The following is a 13,126-nucleotide window of genomic DNA, read 5'->3' as shown; positions in this document are numbered from 1 at the left end:
ACAAAGCATATTTTTCTTGTACTCTCAGAGCATGCTCACTTAAAATGTACATATTTATTCAAGAGAATTAATCTTCAAACACTGGACAATTACAGACATTAACAGATTATAAACCAAACACACACCACACACCATTATTCTGTGTGGCTCTCTCGGTTTGTGCTCGAAATCAAGGATTGCCAAGGCTAAGCCTAACCTAAAGAAGGAGCTGCAGAAAGGTGTGTCAACTAGACATACCTTTCTAGGAGTTACCTGCACAGTCAGTGACAGTCCTGCAGATCTTTCGGTAGTATGCTGGTCAGCAAGTAGTATTATCAAGGGCTTTGTAACCAGTTTTGGAGTCTACACTGAACACAAACTACTAGCAGGTGAGTATACCTGGTCTTTGACCAGTACAAAGACTTCAACAAAGTCTTCACAAGCTGTAGCAAGGCTACAAAAGCAAGCAGCATACATCAGTTGCTTACACCTAACAGCCACCTCCACCAGAAAGTTGCCTTGATGGTTACTGAAAATAAGAAAGAGTTGACTGACATCATTTGTTCAGAACTCATTCGAGACAAGAAGTTCCATTAACACACACTAAAGCATAAGCTAGCCATCACCGGCAGAGACAATACCCCAGTTGAAATAAACCAAGGAGGCAGAGTGATCTACAGAAGCTATGGCCACCTCAAATGAGGAAGTCAACAACATCTTTGTACAACAAATGGTGATGGCTGAAAAAGAGAAATTGGTGGGAATGACAATATTATCAGATGACATTGACATATTTGTCTTACTCTGACACCATTATTTTGAACAGGACCTTAGCATCTTTAGAGATTATGGAACCCCCAGGCCAAGAGAGCTGTAATAGACATCTGTGCTACTGCAGAGCAATACGGGAACATTGTACTAAACCCATTAGCTGCCCATGCACTCAGGCTGTAATACAGCAGCTTCCTACTTTGGCCTTGCCAAAGAAACTGTGTTGAAGATTGTGTGAACTTGTATTCCCTCTCTCAACTGGGTGACATAAATGCAGGAATGCCGGATATTCAACAGGCAACTAAATTCATGGCTGCACGCTAAGGACAATCAAATTGTGCCATCATGTTAGAAATCATGCGCAGTGAAAACTGGGAAAGATACCACATCAACACCAAAGTTCAGCTCTTCAGCACCACTAACTGAAACATTTACAGAAAATACACATGAGCACATCCTCAGGCATCTGTATGCAACAGTGGTTCCCAAACTTTAACAACCTGTGAACCCCTTTCACCAAAATGTCAAGTCTCACAAACCCCCTCCTAAAAATGAATATTTCCAGGGATTTTCGCCTTTATCTGAGTATAAATTATAAAAGCAGTGATCTTGGAAATATAACATTTGTTTTTATTACATGCTTATTACACACTATATTATTAATTATTATTTATCATTACAGTATTTTTATTACATTATGAAAACGGCAACACTGTTCCAAGATCTCACTTTCATAGCTTGTATCACTTTGAATAAGCCTGTTATAAGACAAGTCTCCTATGTTTCATCAAGAAGTATCAGATGTGAAACAGCATGAAGGTATGTAAGAAGTCAATATAAAGAGTTCCTTTTATACAAGCATTCAGGTCTTGAGCAGTTCAAGCAAACACCACACGTTACAACAAAGCTTAAACTTGCTCTTCATAATACTTTTAAAAACAATACTAGCTGCCTATTTAATTTTAAAAACAGCAAAAAATATTCACCTCCCTTTCTATTTCTTATAAGGAGTCTTGAAGTTTAAATCTCAGTGTGATAGATGTGCTTACTTTGATCTGCTTAGCTCTTGGAAGTCCTGGGGCTCCAGGCTGCTGGTCCCCTGCTCCCTAAGGACAGCTCTGTCCGCCATTAGAGAATTTTTCCCCAAGAACCCCCTGTAACATTTCACGAACCCCAGTTTGGGAACCACTGGTATGCAAAGGTGCTTTGGATCCAGATACTGCAGTGGTGCTGTATGGGATGAGAGTTCCAAGTCTGTGTTTCCAAAAACTGTACCAGACACTGTCATGCTTGCTCCTCCAGATATTTTGAAGGTAATCAAGTGCTCTTGTGAGAATGATGCACCTTGTAAGTCAATGAGATGTGGATCTGTAACAGTACCAAACTGCCATGTATTATATTCTTTGTGTGCCAGGGAGGTATAGTATGTTACAATGTTCTGAAAAAAACAGCTTTAGCATTTGCAAATGAAAATGTCAATGATAAGAAGTGACCTGTATTACTAATTTTATGACCATTAACTGTAGCTTGAATGAGAAAGAACACTAGTGATCATTTATAATGATTGTAAACATGGGTGCTGGGTTTTTTTAATAATTTTTTGTGGGGCCCTGAATGGGTCCAAGCAGAGCCATCCCATTCATAGGAGGGACCGGGGCAACTGCTTCAGGGGGATGCAGGGTCCAGGGCAGCCTGGGAGGCTAGTGGGGGGCATGGCGCTGGCAGCAGCAAGCAACCCAGCCCCAGCCCGCTCTGCTCCGCCAGCTCCCGAAATCACTCGGGGGAGGAAGCCAGAAAGAGGTGGGGCAGGGGCAGGAACTTGGGGGAAGGGATGGAATGCGGGGGAGGGCGGAGCAGAGCGGGGCAGGCTGGGGCCAGATCACTTACTGCTGCCGGCACCAGGCCCCCCCACTAACCTCCCAGGCCGCCCTGAACCCCACATCCCTTTGAAGTGCCCCCCCAAAAGCACGGGGCCTAGGGCGGTTGCCCCAGTTCGTCCTATGGACAGGACGGCTCTGAAAATTTAAGCCAAAACATTGGTAGAGCCAGGCCCATGTTCCTGAATATTGGTGGAGCCTGGGCACCACAGGCCCATATAACTCACCGCCTATGATTCCAAAATAAAGTATTTGATTAAAATTAAAATTTTGTTGTATATATAGTTAGAATTTTTTGCATATTTTTCACATCAAAAGAGTGGTTACTGTATCAAATGAAAATTGAGGTCCATGCTATAACACCCAGCCCTCTCCTCATATAACTATTACTCAAATATGTACAGTTATTGATGGATATTGTGAATGTTACATATATGCATTTCATGTATTAGAATTCTTCTGCCTCCGTTTTGTATGCCCCAAATCGTGTGAACTCTTACTGATTTTAGTGGTGTTGGTGTGGCCAGGGTGGGATGAAATGTCCCTATTTCAAAATGCTTAACAGTGACAGAATGGCTTTAGGCAGATTCTTAAAATCTTGAGATACAGAATCCACAAAAAACCTTGTATAGACCTTGAAGCAAGACCAGAGTGGCTGCTGGACTAAAAACCTTTATATTTGTACTCGCCTCCCAACCCTGCTAGGAAAGTTTTCAAAGCAAGATATCCAGAGGCAATTTTCAGAAATGTGTGTGTACAGGAGTGAAAGAGATCTTGTAAGAGTACACCCACATCTTGTACTATAATTGAATATGTATAATAGGAGTTCACACAAATGGCCAAACAGACACCTCACTAGTTATTTGTGTGTGCATTTTCCTGATTTGCATGCACAGGTGTGGTCTAAAATTTCATTTTAAAATGTATTAAAATATATGCGGAATTGTGAGTGGATACTTACATTCACCTGTTTTATGCAAACAGGTGAGATTAATAGCTTGCTACAAGTTACCTGCCTAACCATAGAAACAATATGCTGTAATAAACCGCAGTACATACAACCATGAGAGCAATAAACAATTTGTAAAGACTGCAAATGTTAACTTCCAAAACAATGGACTGAAGATGTGGAATTAGATTATGTTCTTTGGCTAAAAAACCCCCACATATTAAGCACTTCAATTAGTTCAGACAGGCTGTAGTCACTTTGGCATATGAATGTATCTAAAGATACATTTGAACAATTTGCACAAAGAATAGCTGCTAGGTCAAAACAAATGCTATCTTTCTGTCAGATCTTATTGAAATATATTAAAAGTAAATATTTTGGAGTTAGTGGTAGTAGTGGCTGAGAAGATTTACAACTGTTTGGGTTACCATTTGTCAAAAAGGTAGAGACTTTGAAAACAAAAAAGTGAAAAATGAATCTAATCTTAGCGCTCTTGATTATAACTTTGGAAAATTATGTTTTGATTGCAAAGAGCAGAGCTGTTCCAAATAATAAATACCTAAGACTGGAAGAAGCTAGGCAGTGTTTTGGCAGGACGATACTTATGCAGCCTTCTGATGAAGAATAAGACAATTTCTTAGAGGAAGAGCAGTACAAAGGGTTTGATGTCTCATTAGAGATATATTGAGGGTATTTCTCATGAAAGAAAACACATTCCTGGGAGACAAACTGTAGATTAGAAAAAAATGTGTGTCTTCAGGTCACATACTATGTTGATAGGAGCTAATAAGATATATAATGGGGCTAGGCACCTCCATCTGCCAAGGTAAATGGTCTTAACAAGGAGCTAATAAGGTCAGTCAGGTCACATTAAAAAAAAATCTTCTTGAAGATAGTCATTGTCTTGGGATTTTCCTGATAGGATTAAAAATTAAAGTGATAATTCAGACTATGGTAGGAGACTATATTGTAATAGTAAACAAGAGTAATCCCAGAGAGACTGAGAAACTCTTACCTATCAAGAGGAATGACATCTGAGACGCTGACAGACAGAATCAGAAGCTACATAGCTGCCTTTAAAGTAAATAGGAAAAAGTAAACCTGGCATGACCTCAGTGTGGAAAGCATATGATGCACAGAAACAATAATTAACATGGGATTAAATTAAATGTCAACATAAATTGCTTTGATTGTTTTGGAATTGATACTGAGAAGTATATTTCACAGGGTTTGACGCTTTTCCAACACTGGATCACTGGAAGATGCATAATTTTCAACATTTTAGAGTGATACAGAGTGTATTTTGGTCAACCTGTCAAGAGTCTTTTTAAAAACTCTCTCAGTATGCAGTATTCTCAAAAGGCGCAGACTAGTTCTGACAAATCCCTTCAGAAAGGATATAAACTTCCATATGGTACCATTCATGGAATGCTGAAATGTATCAGTGTCATACGACCGTTAGCTAAACAGATCATCGACTCAACAGAACCCTCAAAGAGTTTGTTTTATCCATTGTATAAAGGCTTTTCCCTCTTAAAAAAAATCTACTGTAAAAAGGTACTAAAGATTATCTCATAGCTAAGTCTTAAAGGTTCTTCTATCATTATTGTTGTTACCGTTTCTCAGCTACCTTCAGTGGAGCGTCTCATTCTCTTCCCCTTGATTTCCCATCCCCTCTTTTAATCACTTCGCTTTCCTGGTTCACCTCCTACCCTGCTGATCATTCCTTCATCCTCTCCCTTTCATTCCATCTGTTGGTGTTCCTCATGCTTCTACTCCTAAGTCCCTTCCTCCTCATTCTCTAAACTTGCTTTCCACAAATGTTCCACTGGCTTCAGCTACCACAATTATGTGAATGATTCCCAAATCTACCACTCTACCCTTGACTTCTCCTGCTTTGCCCAGTCTCACATCTTCAAATGCCTTTCAAACATCTCTTTTTGGCTATCCCACCACCACCTGTAACTCAGTCTCCTCCAAACTTAACAGTGTGCGAAAGAAGTTTAGCGGGATCAAGAAGATAAGTTATTTTTCATGTCTCCCAAATCCTCAGCCTCCGTATCATCTCCAGTTCCTCTCCCCCTTTATCCGGTCTTCTGCTATGCCCTATAGGTTTTTCCTTTTTGATATAATCAAAGATTCTACCCTTTCCTCACTACTCCCACTGCAAAAATCTTGACCCACACCTTGTTCAACTCATGCTTTGATTTCTTTAACCTTCTTTCTGGGATTTTGTGATGGACAACAAGGGATTAATGTGCTGCTCTGGGCTCAGCCTGTCCTGCCCCACCAACCTACAATAGAGGCACAGACTGGACAAGAAGTTAAAAGGGAGCACAACAGCTCACTTGGAGGCAAACCTGCCATTTGTAGCTCCTGAGCAAAGAGCTGAGGGAAGGCAGGATCTCTCCCTACTACAACTGTCTGAAGATCCCTCCTTGAGGGAAGGGAGGACCTGTTGCAGATACACCCTGAGAGGGAGGCATTTCCCCCTCACCTGCTCATATGAACTCAGTTGATTTATGTTAAGTCCCTCCATTTTGTCATGGACTACCCCAGCAGGGGAGAGAGACTTGGAACTAGGGTTGCCAACATTGCATTTCAAAAATAAGGGTTTGTTTTCTTAGCAACCATGCCCCACCCCTCTTCCAGATATTATCAGTAATAAGCAGTACTCAGCTACAGTTCTTGCTGCTTTTTGCAGCACTCAGCAACTACCAATCTTGTACAGAGATGAAGAAAAACTTCCAGTTATCCTGCAAAGTTATGTAAATTTTGAGCTGGCTTTTAATTAAATTTATCATAGAATCATAGAATATCTGGGTTGGAAGGGACCTCAGGAGGTCATCTAGTCTAACCCCCTGCTCAAAGCAGGACCAATCCCCAGCTAAATCGTCCCAGCCAGGGCTTTGTCAAGCCTGACCAATAAAAACCTCTAAGGAAGGAGATTCCACCACCTCCCTAGGTAACCCATTCCAATGCTTCACCACCCTGCAAGTGAAAAAGATTTCCCTAATATCCAACCTAAACCTCCCCCACTGCAACTTAAGACCATTACTCCTTGTTCTGTCATCAGGTACCACTGAGAACAATCTAGATCCATCCTCTTTGGAACCCCCTTTCAGGTAGTTGAAAGCAGCTATCAAATCCCCCCATCATTCTTCTCTTCTGCAGACTAAACAATCCCAGTTCCCTCAGCCTCTCCTCATAAGTCATGTGCTCCAGCCCCCTCATCATTTTTGTTGCCCTCTGCTGGACTTTTTCCAATTTTTCCACATCCTTCTTGTAGGGTAGGGCCCAAAACTGGACAAAGTACTCCAGATGAGGCCTCACCAATGTCGAATAGAGGGGAATGATCACGTCCCTTGATCTGCTGGCAATGCCCCTACTTATACAGCCCAAAATGCCGTTAGCCTTCTTGGCAACAAGGGCACACTGTCGACTCATATCCAGCTTCTCGTCCACTGTAACCCCTAGGTCCTTTTCTGCAGAACTGTTCCTAGCCATTCGGTCCCTAGTCTGTAGCAGTGCATGGGATTCTTCCATCCTAAGTGCAGGACTCTGCACTTGTCCTTGTTGAACCTCATCAGGTTTCTTTTGGCCCAATCCTCTAATTTGTCTAGGTCCCTCTGTATCCTATCCCTACCCTCCAGCATATCTACCACTCCTCCCAGTTTAGTGTCATCTCCAAACTTGCTGAGAGTGCAGTCCACGCCATCTTCCAGATCATTAATGAAGATATTGAACAAAACCGGCCCCAGGACTGACCCCGGGGCACTCTACTTGAAACCGGCTGCCAACTAGACATGGAGCCGTTGATCACTACCCGTTGAGCCCGACGGTCTAGCCAGGTTTCTATCCACCTTATAGTCCATTCATCCAGCCCATACTTCTTTAACTTGCTGGCAAGAATACTGTGGGAGACCGTATCAAAAGCTTTGCTAAAGTCAAGGAATAACACATCCACTGCTTTTCCCTCATCCACAGAGTCAGTTATCTCCTCATAGAAGGCAATTAAGTTAGTCAGGCATGACTTGCCCTTGGTGAATCCATGCTGACTGTTCCTGATCACTTTCCTGTCCTCTAAGTGCTTCAGAATTGATTCCTTGAGGACCTGTTCCATGATTTTTCCAGGGACTGAGGTGAGGCTGACTGGCCTGTAGTTCCTCGGATCCTCCTTCTTCCCTTTTTTAAAGATGGTCACTACATTAGCCTTTTTCCAGTCACCAGGGACCTCCCGATTGCCATAAGTTTTCAAAGATAATGGCCAATGGCTCTGCAATCACATCCGCCAACTCCTTTAGCACCCTCGGATGCAGCACATCCGGCCCCATGGACTGTGCTCATCCAGTTTTTCTAAATAGTCCTGAACCACTTCTTTCTCCACAGAGGGCTGGTCACCTTCTCCCCATACTGTGCTGCTCAGTGCAGCAGTCTGGGAGCTGACCTTGTTTGTGAAGACAGAGGCAAAAAAAATCATTGAGTACATTAGCTTTTTCCACATCCTCGGTCACTAGGTTTCCTCCCTCATTCAGTAAGGGGCCCACACTTTCCTTGACTTTCTTCTTGTTGCTAACATACCTGAAGAAACCATTCTTGTTACTCTTACCATCTCTTGCTAGCTGCAACTCCAAGTGTGATTTGGCTTTCCCGATTTCACTCCTGCATGCCTGAGCAATATTTTTATACTCCTCCCTGGTCATTTTTCCAATCTTCCACTTCTTGTAAGCTTCTTTTTTGTGTTTAAGGTCAGCAAGGATTTCACTGTTAAGTCAACTGGTCGCCTGCCATATTTACTGTTCTTTCTACACATTGGGATGGTTTTTTATTAAATACAGAAAGTAGGATTTAAGTTGTTTCAAGTAGTAACAGAGCGAACAAAGTGAATTACCGAGCAAAATAAAATAAAACATGCAAATCTAAGTACAATACAGTAATAAAACTGAATACAGATAAAATCTCACCCTCAGAGATGTTTCAATAATGATGATGGCTGCCACCTTTTCTCTATTCCATCCACTTATATATCTTTTGCATAAGGCGGGAATCCCACCCCCAAGCACCAGGTTAAAGATGGATTCCAGTTCAGGTGACATGAGCACATGTCACTGTGGCCTGGTCTACACTACGGGTTTAGGTCGACTTTAGCAGCGTTAAACCGAATTAAGCCTGGACACGTCCACACAACGAGGCCCTTTCTTTCGACTTAAAGGGCCCTTTAAACCGGTTTCTTTACACCACCTCCGACGAGGGGATTAGCGATAAAACCGGCCTTTGCGGGTCGGAATTGGGGTAGTGTGGACGGAATTCGATGTTATTGGCCTCCGGGAGCTATCCCACAGTGCTTCATTGTGACCGCTCTGGACAGCGCTCTCAACTCAGATGCACTGACCAGGTAGACAGGAAAAGACCCGCGAAGGTTTGAATTTCATTTCCTGTTTGCCCAGCGTGGAGAGCACAGGTGACCACGCAGAGCTCATCAGCACAGGTAACCGTCATGGAGTCCTCCCAGGATCGCAAAAGAGCTCCAGCATGGACCGAACGGGAGGTACGAGATCTGCTCGTCATATGGGGAGATGAAGCAGTGATAGCTGAACTCCGTAGCAGTAAAAGAAATGGAAAAGTATTAGAAAAGATCTCCAAGGCCATGAAGGACCGAGGCCATAACAGGGACACACAGCAGTGCCGCGTGAAAATTAAGGAGCTACGGCAAGCCTACCACAAAGCCAGAGAAGCAAACGGAAGGTCCGGGGCAGAGCCGCAAACTTGCCGCTACTACGCGGAGCTGCATGCCATTCTAGGGGGTGCAGCCACCACTACCCCAACCGTGTGCTATGACTCTCTCACTGGAGAAACACACAGGGAAGACGGTTCGGGGAACGAGGAAGATGACGATGGAGGTACTGTAGGTAGCTCACAGCAGCAAGGAAGCGGAGAAACCGGTTTCCCCAACAGCCAGGATCTGTTTGTGACCCTGGACCTGGAACCAGTAACCCCCGAACTCACCCAAGACCCTCAGGGCACACAGGAGACCTCTGGTGAGTGTAACTTTGTAAATATTTGTAAACATTACAAAAAAAAAAAAGCAAGCAAGTCTGTTAACGTGTATGGGGATGGAGCGGAAATCCTCCAGGGACATCTCCAGAAAGCTCTCCTGGTTGAAATGGGGTGATTTTATTAAGGGGGACATTCAGAGGCGCCCGTTCCTGCTAGTCTGACCAGAAATGTTCCCCGCTGTTAACCACGCGGTGGGGGGGAGGGGTGAAGTGATCATCCCAGAGAATCGTGTGTGTGTGTGTGTGGGGGGGTGGTTTACTTGTGTTTGTGCCGCATGTTAACCGGGAAACCGCAGCCCCCTCCTTTTACATTGAAACCCCATTTTAAATGGACAACCCAATTCTCCCTTCTCCTCCACCAGCTGCAAATGTTTCTCCTTCGCAGAGGCTCGTGAACATTAGAAAGAGAAAACGTAAGACGAGGGACGAGATGTTCACGGAGCTGCAGATGTCCTCCCACGCTGATAGAGCACAGCAGAATGCGTGGAGGCAGTCAATGTCGGAGATGAGAAAAGCCCAACATGAACGAGAGGAGAGGTGGCGGGCTGAAGACGATAGGTGGCGTCAGCTTGCAGACAGACGGCAAGAGGCAATGCTCCGTCTGCTGGAGCATCAAAGTGATATGCTCGAGCGTATGGTTGAGTTGCAGGAAAGGCAGCAGGAGCAGAGACCGCCGCTACAGCCCCTGTGTAACCAACAGCCCTCCTCCCCAAGTTCCATAGCCTCCTCACCCAGACGCCCAAGAACACGGTGGGGGGGCCTCCGTCCACCCAGTCACTCCACCCCAGATGATCGCCCAAGCATCAGAAGGCTGGGCTTCAATAAGAGTTAAAGTTTTAAAATGCAGTATGTCCTTTTCCATCCCTCCTCCCCCACCCATCCCAGCTACCTTGGCAATTATCCCCCTACCTCTGTAAGGAACTAATAAAGAATGCATGAATGTGAAAAAACAATGACTTTATTGCCTCTGCAAGCGGGAGGGGAGGGGAGGTTGGGGTGGGGTGGTTGGTTTACAGGGAAGTAGAGTGAACCGGGTCGGGGGGGGGGGTTGGAGGGTTCATCAAGAGAAACAAACAGAAGTTTCACACAGTAGCCTGGCCAGTCACAAAACTCGTTTTCAAAGCTTCTCTGATGCGCACCGCGCCCTGCTGTGCTCCTCTAACCGCCCTGGTGTCTGGCTGCGCGTAATCAGCGGCCAGGCGAGTTGCCTCAACCTCCCACCCCGCCATAAAGGTCTCCCCCTTACTCTCACAGATATTGTGGAGCGCACAGCAAGTAGCAATAACAATGGGGATATTCTTTTCGCTGAGGTCTGAGCGAGTCAGTAAGCTGCGCCAGCGTGCTTTTAAACGTCCAAATGCACATTCCACCACCATTCGGCACTTGCTCAGCCTGTAGTTGAACAGGTCCTGACTCCTGTCCAGGCTGCCTGTGTACGGCTTCATGAGCCATGGCATTAAGGGGTAGGCTGGGTCCCCAAGGATCACGATAGGCATTTCAACATCCCCAATGGTCACTTTCTGGTCCGGGAAGAAAGTCCCTTCCTCCAGCTTTCGAAACAGAGCAGAGTTCCTGAAGACGCGAGCATCATGTACCTTTCCCGGCCATCCCACGTTGATGTTGGTGAAACGTCTCTTGTGATCCACCAGGGCTTGCAGCAGCATTGAAAAGTACCCCTTGCGGTTTACGTAGTCGGTGGCTTGGTGCTCCGGTGACAAGATAGGGATATGGGTTCCGTCTATGGCCCCGCCACAGTTTGGGAATCCTATTTCAGCAAAACCATCCACTATTGACTGCACGTTGCCCAGAGTCACTACCCTTGCTATCACCAGGTCTTTCATTGCCCTGGCAAATTGGATCACAGCAGCCCCCACAGTAGATTTGCCCACTCCAAATTGATTCCCGACTGACCGGTAGCTGTCTGGCGTTGCAAGCTTCCACAGGGCTATCGCCACTCGCTTCTCAACTGTGAGGGCTGCTCTCATCTTGGTATCCTGGCGTTTCAGGGCAGGGGAAAGCAAGTCACAAAGTTCCATGAAAGTGCCCTTACGCATGCGAAAATTTCGCAGCCACTGGGAATCGTCCCATACCTGCAGCACGATGCGGTCCCACCAGTCTGTGCTTGTTTCCCGGGCCCAGAATCGGCGTTCCACGGTATCAACCTGCCCCAGTAACACCATGATTTCCACATTGCTGGGGCCTGTGCCTTGTGAGAGGTCTATGGCCATGTCAATTTCCTCATCACTCTCGTCGCCGTGCTGCAATCGCCTCCTCGCCTGGTCCGGGTTTCGCCTTGGCATGTTCTGGCTCTGCATATACTCCAGGACAATGCGCGTGGTGTTCATAGTGCTCATAATTGCCGCGGTGATCTGAGCGGGCTCCATGATCCCAGTGCTAGCTATGGCGCCTGGTCAGAAAAAAGGCGCGAAAGTAGTATCTGATGGACCAGGAGAAGGAGGGCGGGAGGGAAGGAGGGCGGGAGGGAGGGAGGGAGGGAGGGCCGAGTGACGACATGGCGTACAGGTACAGGAACAGGGAGAAACACAAACAACTGTCACACAGAATGGTGCCCCCAAAGATTAAACTGGAAACCCCGGGCTTAGCAGGCCGTTGATTTCACGGAGGAAGGGGAAGCAAATGAACACAGAACAAATCTATTTTTTACATCTTAAGGTGGCAGCCGACGCTGCAGCATGAGTGACAGCCATACCAATACGACGATGATGGGTACCAATCATAAAATACCATCATCTGCCAAAAGGCAAGGGGCTGCTGCTGTGTAGCAATGCAGCCCCACGTCTGCCAGCCCCACGTCCGCCAGCACCCAGCATCGCCCTCGGCCTCTTCTGGGTGCTTAGCAGACAATACTGGGCAATTGGCAGAAAATAGTATATTATGACTGGTAACCGTCATCATCAAAACAGTAGCATGTCTGCCCAGGTGGCCATGATTGACAGCCACACCAATACGATGACGACGGGTACCAATCATAATATACCATCGCCTGGCAAGGGGCTGGTGCAATGCAGCCCTACGGCTGCCAGCCCCACGACTATCACTCATGCTACACTGTCTACCGCCAAAAGGCAGTTAGCAGCTGCTGCTGTGTAGCAATGCAGTCCCACGTCTGCCGGCACCCAGAGGACATATGGTGACGGTGAGCTCAGCTGAGCTGAGCGGGCTCCATGCTTGCCGTGGTATGTTGTCTGCACAGGTAACCCAGGTAAATAGGCGCGAATCTATTGTCTGCCGTTGCTGTGACGAGGGGGGAGGGGCCTGACGACATGTACCCAGAACCGCCCGCGACACTGTTTTGCATCATCCGGGCATTGGGATCTCAACCCAGAATTCAAAGAAAAGGCGCGAACCGCTTCTCGGCTCGAGCTGTGGCGCAAACGTAGTATCTGACGGCCTAGGGGAAGGAGGGAGGGGGGCCGAGTGACGACATGGCGTACAGGCACAGGGAATTAAAATAAAGAACGGTGGCTGTGCAT

At 45.9% G+C, this 13,126-nt stretch overlaps 1 protein-coding gene across 1 annotated transcript; it reads left to right on the top strand.

The window, feature by feature from the left end:
* Positions 1-8,953: 8,953 nt before the first annotated feature.
* Positions 8,954-10,568, top strand: LOC135974081 (myb/SANT-like DNA-binding domain-containing protein 2). Its single transcript, XM_065560196.1, has 2 exons — positions 8,954-9,614; positions 9,995-10,568. The coding sequence occupies exons 1-2, from the start codon at positions 9,074-9,076 to the stop codon at positions 10,462-10,464; spliced, it is 1,011 nt and encodes a 336-aa protein (XP_065416268.1). The 5' UTR covers positions 8,954-9,073; the 3' UTR covers positions 10,465-10,568.
* The last annotated feature ends 2,558 nt before the right edge of the window (positions 10,569-13,126 follow it).

This window comes from Chrysemys picta, chromosome 1, assembly GCF_011386835.1.
Source record: "Chrysemys picta bellii isolate R12L10 chromosome 1, ASM1138683v2, whole genome shotgun sequence".
Classification (NCBI taxonomy): Eukaryota; Metazoa; Chordata; order Testudines; family Emydidae; genus Chrysemys; species Chrysemys picta.
This window is presented reverse-complemented; position numbering and strand designations above follow the sequence as displayed.